The sequence below is a fragment of the Myzus persicae genome, unplaced genomic scaffold (genome assembly GCF_001856785.1).
Source record: "Myzus persicae strain clone G006 unplaced genomic scaffold, MPER_G0061.0, whole genome shotgun sequence".
In the NCBI taxonomy this organism is placed as follows: domain Eukaryota; kingdom Metazoa; phylum Arthropoda; class Insecta; order Hemiptera; family Aphididae; genus Myzus; species Myzus persicae.
This window is the reverse complement of record NW_019103784.1, coordinates 342,533-360,565: the sequence shown is the minus strand read 5'-3', so window position 1 is coordinate 360,565 and position 18,033 is coordinate 342,533. Positions and strand designations below refer to the sequence as shown.

Here is an 18,033-nt window from a genome sequence, read left to right as displayed (position 1 = left end):
AAGGTTACTTATATCAAATAATTATTTACACTTATTTAAATAATATAATAAATGAACCATTTGAAAATAAAATTAATGAAGAAGTATAAGTCTTTGTGTATCCATAATCATTACGATTTACGATATCACATATTATAATGGTTATAAACATTAACATTATACATATAATATACAAATACATGTATAAGTAAAATTTGTTGTGGGAACTATATGTTTATTGAGTAGCTTTAGGTTTTCTTGTAAATAACTTATTGTACATAATAATTATAAGGTTCCTTTAAAAAATAATAAGTTGTTTGAATTTCATTGCATTTGCCGTCAAAAACAATTGACTAACTTATACATACACCAAATACCTAGTAATAATTATAATTGTCCACCGTGAAATTTACAGTAAACCCAATGTAGGAATAGTCTGTTTAATTATTTTTGTGGTAAGGCTCATCAATTTTATCATTTGATTTTTCATAAATAAAAATATTAAAATGACTGTTTGATGTTGATAATATATTTGAATTATTTACAATAGGATACGTAAGTATAGTTTAGCAATATAGTAACTTCAAAGATGTTATAAATTATAACCTTGTAGAAATAAACAATCGTTTCGGTCTTGGATGGTTAAGTTTAATGTGTATGGATGTTTTTTTAAACGAGATAAAAAACCCGTTAAAATAAACCAGAATTATGTTTTTATTAACAAAAATATTAATATGCAGAACGTTTTCAACAATTTAAACCACGAATGTTTGCCTATTACTGTCATATTTATTTATACGATTAAGAACCTAAAAAAAAACAAATTGTTGTCCTTTTCATATTAATGTAGGTAGGTACCTATATAATATCAATCTATCATAATAATTTATTTAATTAAAGATAATATTGTCATCACCAGATTTAAAATTAGTTGAAAAAATAGCAATTATTGATGCCAATGTTTTATTATAAATTAACAAACTGCAGTATGAATGCTGGTTCATTATTCATTTTTGGGTAATTTATTTAAGCGTGTTGAATCTTAATCACAATTGTGAATTATTTTACACCTTGAGCAGTAATTTTTCGTTTAGTCACTTAACTTGAAAATGAAAAGGACTTTATAAGGTATTATTTTACGTTCTAAATCTTCATCTGTTTTGAGTCTCTTACAAGTTCGCAGTCGTTAATAATATAACATATGAAACTAAATGAAAGCCTTGAAATGTATCTTTTTTTGAGGCGTAAATACCTATATAGTGATTAACTCTATTGATGTATACTATAGAAAATTAGTGGATTCCTGCCGAGATCAACAAATGCTACATTTGGGAGGAACTGTATTTCACGGAGGTTAACGTCAATATTTGATATGGTTGTTATTCTTATTTGATTGAAACTATATAAGGGACCGAGCTAGGGATCTATTTAGTTGTGTTAATATTTTAGCCACGTTGTCTTGGGTTTTAAGTATAGACGTATAGACCACGAGAGGAAGTCTCTGAGAGTTAGTTTCTCGAAAAGCACTCAAGTTAAATGGAGAATCATTGATTTCCCACCCTTTCTACCTAGGTATATGTATATATGTATATATATTATACACTTCTCAAACACGCATTCCTTATATGCGTTTTTCTCGCCGTCCTGCCGGTCATAATTTACAGCTTTTAACAAAAACTATTCCCTAAATATTCACAAAAGACATTAAAAAACAAAGAACCATGAAAATACACTTCACTATATGGGCCCATTATCTGTTTTTGAGTTCTAATGTGCTTTTCGTTTTACATAATTCAACTAGAAATGTGGCAATATTAAAGAAAAAGGACTTTTTATTGTTATCTGAGCACTTTGTTCTACTTGTTGCTTTGAGTAGTAGAAATGCTTTTAGTGGACGAAGAAAGGATACGATTTGTTAAAAGAAACAACATACACATCTAGGTACTTAACAATAAATTACTTAATGTAGCGACAAGTGACGTGAAATAATTCACTTAAAATTTAATATTATCATACTATAGTTGTTGAAATCTCGATTGAATTATTCTGATAGCTACCTACCCGAATAATTTTACGGCACGTCATGAGAAGAAAGATTATTTAAGTGAAGATAGGCACTGTTGCAGTTGTTAAGATTGTGTATCATATTATTATTAAATTGTATCATTCCAACGTGTTTACTTTGGCGGTTATAATACGAGTAAATAATATATAGTATGAAATAAATACTGATAAAAATATGTTAGACTGTTATTTGACAAATAAAATCTGGAAAATTAACAACTCCTATATGATTTCAGTGGGTAAGCTGACTTTCGTTTTTAATGATTTGAAGTGAACATATTATATACAGTGATTCGTAAAGTTTATATTATTATCACGCATAATAATAATATTTGCGCAACGCATTCAGGTCATGGCACTTGACCGTCCTTGCCACATAATATTATTATTATTATTATTATTATTATAAACAACAGCTTTAGATACTCGCCATATACAATAAACACAATATTATTATTGCAAAAAATATATACAATAATAGTATTGTCTTATAATCTAATCGTGATTCGATTTTGAACGATCGACCATGGGATGAACCTAATTGCAATAGAATAACCGTACCATATTATTTTGTATGTTTAGACGACGTTGCCCGAAACAGCTATAGTAATCGCAAAAACATGGAAACAACTATCGTCGTTCATAATATTATGATCGATATTTAAAAACAGCAGTCTGCTATCAGGTCCCATCTCGATGCGATCTAAATTCATTATATTATTATTTTACAGCATTATTTTGCTTATATGTTTAAGGGGACGCTACACCCGCATGTGTTGTCTCCGTCTTACAAATGTAGAACATAGCAAAATTATTTTTTGCTCGTGAAAGAACCGAGAAAGCTACAGTCATAATTAAGAAACGAAATTTTCACCACATAAAAAGGAGAACTTTGGCTGTGCAATATCGTTTTTATTTTTTCGATATCACTTATATGAAAAAAGTTATTATTGTTTCAAAATACATTTGTTTTTGTATTTTTCAAACTTGAATAACTTTTTTTGTACTTCCGATATCGAAAATATAAAAACGACATTGCGCAGCCAACGTTCTCCTTTTTATGTGGTGAAAATTTCGTTTCTTAATTATGACTGTAGCTTTCTCGGTTCTTTCCCGCGCAAAATATGTTTTTGCTATGTTCTACGTTTGTAAGACGGAGACAACACATGCGGGTGTAGCGTCCCCTTAACGATTAATAAAGCTATTAGGTGTATGATAATCATTAAAATTGTAAAAACATATAAAAAATATATAATATTGAGATTTTCATCGTTTTTTTTTTCAAAATATTGATGCTCACGTTACTGGTGATGACGTAGAAAATGTATTGATTGTACAAACTCAAAACCATTCCGATTCATCGGACTCACTAATCTTTAGGTTTCTATATTGATAATTATCTGAAACGTTTGACGGTTAAAAATCATCTATCCAAACATTTTTTTATCCAAAAGTTTTGAGAAATTACAGAATACAGTGAGGGGGTGGTTATGAATAATATTAAATTCACATTTATTTTTCTAGCATATAACTATTACTATAAAAACGTTATGATTACTTATATAGCTTGTGTTCAGTATTTGTTTAGGAATTTTTGTATTTATTCATGTGCACAATTTTGTTGTAAAATGATATATTAACTTATACAGTACTCAAATTAGGTGCCCACTCTTTATTTCATTTCTATCTTTTTTCTAATGTAATGTTTAGAATGTTGTTTTATAATTTGAGTATTTGTTTTTTAAAGATAAAATGGTATTCTTTTGAAATTTATGTTTAAAACAATATATTTTAATCAATTGTTGTTTTTCACTCTTTTATAACACCCACGCTTTGTACGACTAGTTCCACCCAGAGTAGAGTAAGTATTCATTTCACACTATATTTTGATGATACGTTAAGATTCCAAAAGTTTTCATCTACCCATACAGGCAATAATTTAAACTACAAATCAGATTAGCATTGACTAAATAATAATCAAACTTGAATAAGAAACTTTCAATAATATTCTACGAAGTGAATAATGAATTACAGTACTTTTGTTTATTGAACTTTGTTAATTAATTTGAATACTTCACAGAAATTTTCAATTATTTATTTCTTTTTTGAATAAATCGATGTTTTAAAATATTTGGTTGTGTTTTACCTGCCTGTATTTTAAATTAAAATAATTTTGCTTCAAAATGATGAAGTATAAAATCTGTTATTTATAGAGTTACCTATATATTATATAACGTATAGGTGGTTAAAAATATACCCTCGATCTTATAATAAAATATTATATATTATAGGTCCTTAAATATTATCTAACTAGGAAATATAATTTCGAATTCCTTATTAATGTTTATCAGTTAAATCTTAAGAGGGCCCTACACTGAAATTTCTAGTTTCCGTCTCACAAGTGCGTTCGCTTAAATTTTATGAGAGGTCAATTCAATCTAAGTTTAAAACTAATGGGTCTAAACATGATCTGCTTAGCGTAAAATGTTTCTATGTTACACAATTAGAAGACCAGAAACAATAGATGTATGTTGTGCAGCATCCTCTTAAGCGTATCAATAATGATGTTCTTGTTATGATATTTATACGTATTCTTTTCTTACATTATTCAACAAAATCTTTTATTTTAAATAATCAAAATAATATATTCTAATTAATAATTATAGACCTCCTTATCACGATTTGGTAAGCATATACAATTAGACTTTTTGTTTAAAATATAAAAAATATAATAAATATAAGAGATTAGAAATTATATACATTAAACAATTTGGGCATTCATCAAGCTTTTGAGTATTAGCACCTGTATATTTTCAAAGTAATATTATATAGCACTGTAATTCGTTGAAATGTAATTAAAACCGGAATTTGTTCACAATCAGCCCCGGAAACCTGGTACCTGGTGTTAATGTTCCCGAATCACCGACGTGTCCTGATAAACATCTCTCTCATGACATGAATGGGTCATCAGTTTTTGTTTTAGATGTATCTCGGCCACTTGTGTCATTCGTGTTATTCGATGATGTCATACTATGAAATAAACAAATTTCAAAACCTATGTGAAGTATGGGGCACAGTTAATTACCCACACCTTATTTTATAAAATGTAATTAAATATTATTAAAACATGTTAAAAGAAAAGAATTGTTTTAAACCGAAAAAAAACGATTCATCTGTGTAAATGTTACGTATGATGGCGCAAACCTTCAGTTTTAGTAACCAACTGTTTAAAAAGTTGTAATTTTGTTAATAAACTAAAGAGTAACGGGGTTGATAAACCAAAGTAAAATTACCACGTTTTTAATACATTATCCTAATCAGAGCTATGTCATGCGCAATTCATCGTTTTATTTTTTGATCTATTTATCATAAATATTACTTACAAAACTAATGCTTGATTGCCTCTGAAGTTGAGTATTGTCGAATATTATAATTGTACTATAAATTATAATATGGAATTTACACGAATTCGAAATTATTTTGTTGAATATATTGGCATAATATTAAGGTCAAAACCTAACATATCTCCAACTGCACAATATGATGAAGGAAGGTTTACATAGTATTATTATGTATAGAGGAATTTCGTATCAATAATATTATAACAACGATATTGATATTCACTTATATGTATATTAATAATGCAAATTCGAATCTATGGAGTAAATGCTCCGAGTATGATGTCTATTTAAAAAAAAACCTGTACAAAGTTTCAGATTTTGATGTATGAAGATGAACTACGATATTTTTACTGTACATATTGTATAATATTATATTATGGTTTATGGGCAGGAAATATGAAATATACATTTTTGTTGTCGTTGTTTTGAAAGATGGTTTTATTTTGAATTTAAATTGAGTTTTATGTCATATACATATATGTGTTTATATATTATACAGTAGACTAATGGAGTTTGACTGGTGTCATGTTACAGCAATAGAACGTTTTTTTCTGTAGTTTTGTATGGTATAACAAAATACAGATTACAACATAAATAAAAAAAATATTTGTATTTTGTATGGGTCAACATATTATTTAGTTTTTATTTGTTATTCATTCATTATTTGTCGTGGTTTGTTTAACGGCTTTGATCTACGAACCGTTATATATAAGCTTTAACACTATTCAGCATATACATAGACCAATTTTGAATTAAAAGAAACAAACAATTCATTATAGACGAGAATTAAGACTAATATTTACATTATAAATATTTTTAAAAGTTCAATCAATACATTTTGCGATTTATCTGGAAAATAAATATATTTATTTTGCCGTACAATTCATGATTTTATTGGAAAATAATTTACCGAGTCACAAAATTGGAAATAATGTGCTATCAGTGTGCTCCGGCGCAATTAGCATATATTTTTCCTGGAAAACAAATTTTGAATTTTGAGACGATTTGGATCATATTATATAGGTAGTGTTTATGTTAGAATGTTGTTTATACAAGTACCGTTTGATCTGAAACATAAATAGTGCGGTATGATATTAATTTGGCATAAAATATTTTCTATATTTACTCCAGGACAATTTAATATAGCCATGAATACCGATTTCGTCATAATGGAATTAATTTATTGTGATTTCTTTCTGATTGAAAACTATAATAATAAATTGGTGCTTAAAAATTTGAATTTATTACATTGGCACCAATATTTAATAATATTTTTTTAGATCGACTATATCTTTTTAAAAATACAGCTAAGTTGATCATTGTGTGTATGTTAATATATTTTTAATTGTAATGCCCAATCATATTATCAGAGTTTTTTTTTAATAAGAAAACCGTGGCAACTATGGTCATTTGCTGAGTGTGTAATCAATGTAAATGCCTCGGAAAAATAGTTTTGTTACCGATTAGGTCGTACTTGTGATGATTCAGAATATTTAAAGAATTAAAGTATCTAATTTATTTTTAGTAATAAGTACAATACCTAGCGTAAACAACGCCTATTTATATTATTTTCGATACTGAATGATTGGAATAATTAACTATACCAGATTTTGAGGGAAGCGATGGTTATATTGGTTTTTAAGTTTGGTTATGTCTGACTTAAGCCAAAAAAATGTATGATCGATTTGGTAGTTTTACTTTTTATTTTTTATAGTAGATTTTAAGAAAAAGGGTTTGATTAATATTGCTAATGGATTTACTGTTAGTTAATTAGATCTTGATTGCACTTTTCAGGTGAAAATATAGATATTTTCTTGCAATTTTCAAAATAATCTGGAAAAACAAAAACAAAATAGGAAATGAAGTAATATTTACTCAAACACGGCTTTCGACAAAAATTAATTAAATTTGAAATTTTTACCAACTATTTATACTTGAATTTTGAAGACAGTATTAAATATTTATAATAGTTTGACTCTGTTTAAAGCTGTTTGTAGATGTACATCATTTTCAACTTTTTTAAAAAATTTTTTTCCACTAATTTATCTTCAATTGTTGTTTGTCAGTAAGAAAACTTGAAAATGTAATATTAGATTCATCATAAGTCTTTTTTACTGGAAATTTAACAAAAAGTTTAGTATATATCGGCATACCTTTTATATGAATGGTTGTATTTCAAAGTTTTACGACATTGGATACCTATATTTAATAAACGAAAAATAACGATTTTAGTTATTTGTTGTAATTCAAAAAATATTATATGCAGGGACTTGAAACTTTTCACTACTATTATTATTTACTATACAGTATAAATACAATTTTCAAATTATATTTTGATTAATTGTATTCTATTTATACCTCGAGTCTATTCAGACCTCTGTATGGTATGTTGGTATTGATTTGTTGGTAAATAACAGCAACTAATGATGTATGAAATAATATCATAATTATTATTAATATGTGAATTATTTTTGGCAAAAATAAGTTCAGCCTACCTTTCTTCAAGTGGAAAAACAAATTACTAATAATTAAATAATCAAATTTATATCCTTAGAAATATAGATCCACTCAGAATCATCGTGCACATAAATACATCATTGAATTTAAATTTAACTAATTGTTATCAATTACAGTCACATGTACTCAAATATTATGAGGTACAATCAACAACTACCAAACTCTTTTCTATTTTTTTTACAGTCATTTTCTATTTGTTTGATAATATTGTTATATTGTTATCGCTGATAAATGTAGTAAATGTTGATATATTTTGAATTTATCCATATCCGTAAAAAATGACATTAGTATAATATAGTTAGATACTAATTGACAGTATAATGAAGTAAACACTACAGAGAGATCAATAATGAAACTTATCAGCTTAAAATTAGTATTTATTTTTGGTAGGTATGTTGTAACTGCATAGATAAATAACGAAAATTGAAAATAGTAGAATATATTCAGAAATTTAAATTCAAATTCAATATAAATGTGTGCGTTCGACTTAATTTGATTATCAACCTTCATTTCAAATTTAATTGAAAATATCTACTGGAATAAATGAAAGAAACATCAAAGTCGGCCTTACTACTGTATATAGGATTTGTAAAAGAAAAAATAGCGAACACTGACTTCAATGAAGACGCTTAACAGGTTGATGTAATAACTGATACGAGTCACATTCTGAACGGTGTGACGTTAATATACCGAGTTGTCAATAAAACACACTGTGCTTTAGTTTTCGATATGATAGGTTGACAAGTTCTGGGATTTAAAGAATCCGTTTTATTTCTTTTTTATAGGTTGCCATTGAAGGGAAACAATGCATTGAACATTGTTGTAGTTTCTTTGTGATTTTTTTCGGATCTCTTAAAGTTTATTTTTTAAAACGGTTATATAATTCAGAATTGCATTTTAAATTGAGATATTAATATTTTTTTTACCTCCGAAAATTAGGTACGTATGTTATTTGTTTACAGCGGTAATAATATCATTCGTTGTATGGTATTAGATATTTTGTTTTCATACCATGTATGAATATTTATATTATACAATTCATAAGTTCTTAGTTATTTATCATCATCACTTAAAAATATTTTTAAGATAAGAACATCATAAATGTATTCATATTTTCTGTTGCATGTATGAGGTTAGAAACTATTTATTTTAAAGTCAATTACATATTTTGGTTAGCAGGAATCCTAATTAGTGCTGGGCAAAATAACCATTATAGTCTTCGAATTTTTTTGTAGACTGTTGTTAAAGTATTTAGTATGCGATTCATATTGCACAGTATATTATATCATATCTACAAGATCTACTATTGAGAATTACAGTACTTATATTTATTTCAACCTTTTTTATGATGAGTAGGTACCAGATAGTATTATTGCCAATATTTTAGGCGTAGTATTAACTACAATCTGTTTTATTTAAGCTCATATTTTTGTACCTATTTACACAAAATATGTATGTAAACATAGAGCAGCTTCTCAAAATAATTAACCTCCATGCTGCATTAATTGGATTTATTGTTTGTTCGGAACTGTTATTTAAATACTATAATGTAGTTTACATCTGGAAATCTCGATGCGTATAACTAATTATAATTGAATATGAATAATGTGGTATCTATAATGAAAAAGAAATACAGGAATCACAGAATGAATCAACATTCTTTCACAGGAGAAACAATTATTGTTAATAATTAAAAACTAGTGAGTTTAGAACAAATTATTTCAATAATAGGTACCTAGCTATTTATAAAATTATATCATTAGTACCTCTACATTTATAACGATGATTATTAAAGCTGATCACAACACCATTACCTTTTTTTTTTTTTTTACCATTTTTGGGAATTACCAGGTTTAATAAGTTGATGCAATAGTACTATTCGATTAGAGGATTTATGCGATTTTTGTGATTTAACTTAAATAAATTACAATATAGTTTAGCTACTCTATAAAGTATAGATTATTGAGTATAGAGCAATATCATACGTTAAAAAATTTCTTTATTAGAGATTTGAATTAAGAACATTGATGACGATTGATGTTTAAAATGTTAGCAGAGTCTAATTATAGCTGGAATCTGTGTTTTGCAAATTGCTTTAGTGAAAAGTTATGTGATTAGTATATATAGTTACACATAGCTTAGTTCTAATTTTGTGTGATTGAAAGTTAAGAGATCGAAGTCGATAAAATTGTTTAGATTAGAGTTTTTCGTATAGGGTTGCAGCCACTCGGAGGCTGAGAAGTTCGTTGCTGTATTTATACCAATATCTATTTACCTAATGGATTCATTGAGCAGTTGGTAAAACAGAGTGTAAGACTAAATAATTTAGAATAAGTGGTGAATGTTCTTTCTGATGAAGGGTGAAGGTGAAGTGCATGGATTTAGATTCATATATTTCCATGCCCCATTCCTTGTACCATTTTTTAAGGAGGATGAGATGTTCTCAAATAACTGAAAAGCAGTGTCGGGCTTATGGCTATTTACAAAGTCATCAATATTAGTAGCATATATTTACCTTATGGCTAATGTGAATTATTGGTTGGATATGATTAAACAAAAGAAGAGCGGTAACTGTATGAACATTAATTGCTTTTCGTAAAGAAGTGGCTGAGAGCCGAGAAAAACTTTTAAGTAGGAGGTATTTTATGGAGTTTTTATTTAAATGGACTGTCAAACGTTGTCAAGCGCACTCTTGGGATAATAATTACGGTGTCGAAAAGTATGATTATCCCCTTTGCGAATAACGATACATATAAATATTAAATATAAATCGTGCAGAGGAATTTTATCAAGACTCAAATGAAGCTTTGAGGAATCATAATAGACTAAACCAGCTTATAATAGTGGTGGAGGTAGTACGATAAAGTTTTACGAAAGCTACTTTCTCAATGTAACTATAAAAAATAAAAACCGTTACAAAGATAATCTTTATTTTTACACTATACAGGCGCGTTTATCAAAACTTTTGATATAATGGGAATTACACGTCGTAACTGATAAAAATAAAAAAAAACAAATGAAATGAGAAGAAAATTGAAAAAAGAGTTTCCGGGTCCATTAATATTGTATTATCAATGGTGATTTTTACTTGTTCGGAAACCGTGTAGGGGAGTTACATAGTAGCGCACGAACGCAGATTGTTGTGTGCTGCAGTGTCGGAGACGAAGATAAATTGCCCGCACGTGTCGCTATATAAATAATATAATATATAGACGGTGTCGAAAAATCACAACATTACACAGACGCGGTATAACGTTATAACATTATAATATTATATTGTGTGTAAAAAACGCTCCCCCCCCCCAAAAGAAAAAAAAATGTCCAATGCCACGGATTTATATCGTATTAATAATAATATTTTCGATGTATTGCTACTATAATTGTCGTCGTCGGCGTCGCGATCGGCCCAAAACGATGATATATATTATTACGTTATATTTTCGATGCGATTATTAAATAAAATCGTAGAGTTGCATAATATTATTTATTATTATTATTATCAACATAATATTATGAGATGATTAACGATGGATCGGGGGTCTGTTTTTATTTATTTCCAGGGTTGTTCAGCGGGCGGGCCTCAGTCGTGCATCAGTTGCCGCGGTTCAGTGATTGACCGGGCCACGATGGACCTGGACGCTGACGAGGTTGAGCGGTGGCTGTGCGAAAAAGCTCCGCAAGACTTGGTGGACCGCGTGATCCGGGCACGGCTCCAGCACCGCACGGGGTCGTTGACGATAAGCCGGGTGAAACGAGGCTCCATGACGTCTGAAATGTTCAACACTTGGCTCGCGTCGTCTCCGATCAAACGGTCGAGGTCGCCGAACAGGTAACTAGACCGCAGTCGTGGTATAACCGTATGTTGGTTGTCGAGCACAAAATATTAATGCCTATGCGCTCGTGTAATATCATTTTGTTCGTAAGACTCGTTATGGTCCGTATCGTTGAGTTTTTTACTCCACGTAGGTAAAAGTATTTTGAATGTACAACATTATATATTCTCATATCGTTATTTCGTGTTTAAACATAGACAGCGCTGAACAAAAATACAAAGTTTACTTTTAGTATATGTATATATTATGCTAAGGGGATTTGTCTGTTGACATTGCCTCCCCTCAATTAAAAAAAAAAAATAGTATTCGGCTACCAGAGAAACAAAAATCCGTACTATAGACAAATTATTTCAATCCTGTGCAGAGCTTTCGTTAAGTATTTAAATGTATTTAAAATTCTTTTTAAAAGTACTTTTAACAAGTGCGCATGATAGTGTAATAATATTATATACTAACAATTGTGTACCACTGCTGCAAGGGGGAGTTAATTATCGCCAAGGGAAAAAATTGTATTTATAATTTACAGCGAATTCCTTTAGTTTCACCTGCGCTGTCTACGCTTTTAATTTTACATTTTTTATGAGGAATTATTACTCGTATACGTAGAATAGGCGAGTGTATCAGTGACCCGACGAGAGTATAAACATTAACGCGTGTATAATATATATATATATAGGTACTTAGGTAGGTACGTAAATAGTACATTTTTATAGCACTGTTGAGTGAAGGGCGTAGGCTAATAGTTAAATAAGCATAAATGTTTTAGACTTTATTGTTTTCGTTATTGGTAAATCTGTCGTCAACAATTACCCCCGACGAGGATTAGGAACATTGCGCTGTTAAAGTTATTGGTGAAAGTAGGGACATTTTCACTGGACAGCTTTAAGCATAATATTCGTTTTTAGTCCTCATACCCCAAATGATTATGAATAGTATGTGCCTCCGAATACATATTGTTTTTTTCTTAATTTCAACATTTTATTGTTACGTTGGACATAATATTCTGACAAGGACCGCATAATAAATGTGTAACAATAATATGCAAACACAAGTCAACGATGGAGAACGTAATGACAACTTTACATGTCATAATAGAATAAACTTACAAAACCGAAAAGTCAAATTCCGTTTATGGATTTTTGTGAATTTGTCAGCGAACGAATTATTTTGTTAAGTCGTATGAGTGGCCGGAAGACAAATCTTCATTGATTTTGCCATCGTTTGACGTCAAATGAAATCCAAAAGAGTCGTGACAGATGTAAGATTTTATACAATATCCCATGTTGGTTATTGATGGTTTTCCAATACGAAACATATTTCGTTTCTTTATATCTTGACTATCCCGTCCCAAACATATGCAACCTTATTCACTGATTCAATGGGTTTTTTTCGTTGTTTTTTGTGTATTTTAATGATAATATTTCCACTCGAAAGAATAATGATATAGACTAAATTAAACATTCCGTGAAAGCTAAATAAACATTTTAAATTTGCCACAATTTACCGGCATATTACTATGTATATGCGTTTCAACTTTCTTCGCTATCATTTGTATCAACCATATTTTGTTATAATGTTTAGCTGGTAAATATAGATACATTTTTTAAATAATGTTGTATACATCTTCAATTTTCTGCCTCAATAAATTAATAGAATTCGTTAAAAATCAGGAACCTAAGTGATTTCGTAAAATTCACTTTACTTTCTGAATTATTATCATACTTCGTAAATCTAGTCAAAAATGTAGAAATAATATAACGAGTGAATGATTCAGAAAGTGAATTCTATGATATCACGTTGGCTTCATGATTTATTTATTCATAATAATATGTTAATGTAATATCGATTTAATTTTTTTTCCTTGGTCAAACTATTGAAATATAAAATATCATGAAATTCGAACTGAAATCAACTGATAAACATGTTAATTAAAAAAAGAATATCATTCAATATTTTTAATTATTTATTAAATGGAAAACTCAATTTTGATAAAAAAAATGTTACTTATGATCTTTAAATTGAATGCTCTTAATGAGGTACCTATCCGATAAAAAAAAATATCAATATTATAACATCTGTAATATTACATTGTCCATTTACGTAATTTGAGTATTTTAATATTTTACAGTGATATATTAAAAATAATAAATTGCCGTTTGATTTTCAAAGAAATAACAATTTTTTACTTAAGAAATATCTTAATTTCTTAAAGTTTTAAAGTACTTTGTACACAGTACTGTTGCTTAAATATTTTATAAAAAAAATATGATTTAAAACTTATAAAACCCAATTTGCCATATTGGTTTTGTTTAAAGCACTTGAGGATTATCAGATAGAAGTAATCGTTTTACTTAAAAACATTTATACTATACAATCCCCAGCTTACAGGACCTTTTTTTATTAGATCAAATCTTTTAAACTAATATTTTGTAGGTACCTATATGATATTTTCATATATAAATGAAATGATTTTATTTTTAGCAATATAAATTTTGAAAAATAAATAAAAGATACAGGTGAACTTAAAAATACATTTTAATACATTTTAATAAACATAACTTAAAAAACAATTATTATACTTCAGTTAATTATTAAGTAAGTTCCCTCCATATGTTTTACAATTTTTTTTTTATTGGAAAAATGCACGTTTAAAATATCTTTACAATTAATTGAAATACCACGCAGCTTATCATAATAATTAATTTATAAAAAAAAGATATATTTTATAGGTAATTATTGCATATAAGATATAAGTATTTTATATACTATGCATCGATCAAAATATGTTTTTTTTAATCTGATAATGATGTTTAGTAAACAGCAAGTGCAAATGCATTTTTTAATATTTATTTAAAAAAACAGTAATTTTATAATTGTTGAGCTAAGTTAAATCGTATCTAACATTATACTATTGTATTGTAGCCAACGGAAAACAGGTATAATATTATCCATTCATATTTCAAAGTATTTGACGTCTATATTAAAATTTCAATGATGTTATTACATTACCTACCTATATCAAACTAATGTGTATAGTCTTGAGTTGATAAGGGTAAAATTATGTAAATGTATACATATTGTGCTTATACTATCAAAGTATATGTACCTACCTTTATATTTTATGATGTTCTATTGTATATAATAGACTGCATGTTTAGCGATTAGGTGTAATGTAAGTATCACATTATTTATCCAAACAAAAACCTTTATGATTTCAACAGAGTGACACGGAGCAGTGGTGAATGGAGACATCATTTGGGTCTGTTAGACGAAGGGGAGCTTTTTATGGAGCTCATCCGGGACGTGTCGAACGAATTGGATATCGACGTCCTGTGCCACAAGATACTTGTCAACGTCGGTATATTAACCAGAGCCGATCGTGGCAGTCTATTCCTAGTGAGAGGCAGACATCTGGTGGCCAAACTGTTCGACGTAACTGTAGACACGGGTAAGAATTTGTTCGTACTATAATACTACGTAGTTGGTTTGTATGGTTAAATATGATTTTTCCGCTGATAAAACTTTTAGTACATATTTCAAGTATCGTGGCTTTGACTAGGATTTAGTATCAAATATTTTTTTTATGACTATATTGCGTCGGAAAGGTCATTTCTGTAAAAGAATTCGTTTCGTTTTATTTTATTTCGATTTTAAATAAACAGAGTTTATTTTTATTTTTATACACTAGTAAACGTATTCTTATTGCTCTTATTATTGCAGTTCTGTGCATTTAAAAATAAATACATTTTATTGAGTTGAAAAATACACAGAAATCGGTTGATGTATTCGTAGGTACTATCGTATATGCATATTGATCTTATTTTTTTACTTTCTGATTCTATCCTTCGACTTCAATAATCTCAAAATTGTTTTTTAACTAGAGAGTGAGTCATGTTGAGTAGGTACGAGAGTGCGTCAAATCTGTGGAATTTCACAAAATGAAAATATGACATGTGAGTGAGTGGCGTGTTAAACGCCAGTAAAAAAATTCTAAACTTAAAAATTGTTAAACGTTACAACAGTTCATATTTTTGTTTGGAGATACATTTTTTTCAACTGATAGATCAGTCTTATTTTTTAAACGAAGTGAAGTTAAAAATATAACATGCGAGAGACAAATATAATACAAATCAACATTGTGGAGAAAAAAATACAACGTGTACATCTGGGAAAACAATCTAAAAAAATTGCATTCGTTATTTTTTTATTCTCTTTTGAAAACTTTTTTCGTCTAAATATTTCGTAATATCTAATGAAATAATTTAGGAAATTTTTTATTTCATTAATTTTCCATACATTAATGTTTTTTAATAAAATTAAGGTAAAATAAAACATTATCTTCATTCATTCTAATTACTAATTAATTTACCATACGTATATTAATGTATGTGTTTCATGCAATATATATACATTTATATATATATATGCACATTAAAGTATTAAACATAACATATTGTGTAAAAGACAAAACAAATGAAAAATATTAATGAATGAATATGAAATTATTATTTAGTTAAAGTTGATATGTATAATATTGTGTAATTCGGCTATACGATTATAAATCGTGTGGAACACCGAAAGGTAGAAAACGATGTAGGTATGTTCATTAAAGTATACTTAAACCAAACATAGGTTTAGAATATTATTATTATCAAAATTGTTTTAAATGGATTTTACGTTGCTTGAATCTCATAAGGATTATAATCATTATAATACGCATTGCAGACTGATGATGGTTTTGTGTGTACTATATGGCAATTGCTATATATGTATTATATAGTCATACCAAAAACACAAATTAATGGTGTATGCATTGTAGAAGATAAACGTTCTCTCGACATGTCTATACGGTTTTAAAATAAAGCACATTATATTTTCCAAAGGAACGGTGAAATTGTAAGAGATTATTTTATTTAAAGTAAATTACTCATTATTCACAAGTAAAATATGATTTATTGACCATATTAAAGTGTTAAATTTTTAAATAAATGATTATTTTCTGGAAAATTATACAAAGCAATTAAAAAATAAAAATATATCCAACTCAAGTCATCTACGCATAAATAACCGTATCAAATCGGATGATGAAAATTATTATTGATTTGTTTTATATGTCAACATATATGAAATAAAAACATTTATTTTAATGGTTGTGATAAAAAAAGTTTATTTATTAAAAACATATAAACGTACGCACACAAATGTTATATTTTCTGTCGAATAAGTAAAATATTATTGGAAATGTTAATTGTTTATCAATTTATAATAATTTATGGTACACAGTTGATTTTTAATAACCAAACATTTCGATAACACGTATTAATTTATTTCCTCGTCGTCAATTTATAAATATTATGTAATTTACTGTATATATATATATATATATATATATATGTGTGTGTGTGTGTATTATATGTGTTGTAGTTGTACTGCTATATAGTGTGTGTTATTAAAAAAGCTACAAGAGATTCTATTTTTTTTTTTTGCAGAATTTATTAAACAAACTATTAAAAAAAAACTTATGAGAATATATATTTAAAATAATTATTTATTTTAAAACCTTGAATATTTCAAAAATAAATAATAAATATCGTAAGCAATACGTTAAACAAAGTTGTACCTAATGTTTTTTCATAACACATTAAAATTTAATGATTATTAAATAATAGTAATGCTATACTATTAGTAGGTATCTTTTTATAATCGAATTAACATTTTAGACGTGAGTTGATGAGTAGTAAATCGATTTTTACAATATTCATTGTACTTAGTATATAATCAAAATGTAACCATATTTTCAATTAATGAAAACAACGTAAACAGAATCTTGTATTTGAATTGGTTTTATAACCAAGTGGTTTTGATGTATTCCATTTAACGTAAAATATAATGTAACTACAATACCTATGACCTATTATTATTATACTTGTACCCCAACTGATATTATTTTACTGTTATGAATGACATTAAACAACCGCAACAGACCTAAATTATAAAATAAAAATGCTTTTACATTCGTGAATGTCTGTCAAGTCTGTGTGATTTTTTCACCTGTGTAATTTAAACGTAGTTGTGGTTCGCTGACAAGTATATTTTTGTCGTTGCACGTAGTACAATAATGATTTAATAACGAAACTCGTTTGAATTCATCTAGGCTTAAATACTCTAATCGCTTGGAATTATTAATGATGGTTTTTTTTTTTTATAAGAGAAATATATAATCTGTGCAAAATGCACAG

General features: G+C 27.8%; 1 protein-coding gene across 3 annotated transcripts in view; it reads left to right on the top strand.

Moving 5' to 3' along the window:
• Nucleotides 1-18,033, top strand: part of LOC111035302 (cGMP-specific 3',5'-cyclic phosphodiesterase) — a 93,437-nt gene that overhangs the window by 36,636 nt on the left and 38,768 nt on the right. For all 3 annotated transcript variants that reach the window (XM_022316865.1, XM_022316866.1, XM_022316867.1), the window contains 2 exons: nucleotides 11,522-11,790; nucleotides 15,016-15,242. In XM_022316865.1, coding sequence (XP_022172557.1) covers nucleotides 11,588-11,790; nucleotides 15,016-15,242 — 430 coding nt within the window. In that variant the 5' untranslated portion in view covers nucleotides 11,522-11,587. The remainder of the gene's footprint in view (nucleotides 1-11,521; nucleotides 11,791-15,015; nucleotides 15,243-18,033) is intronic.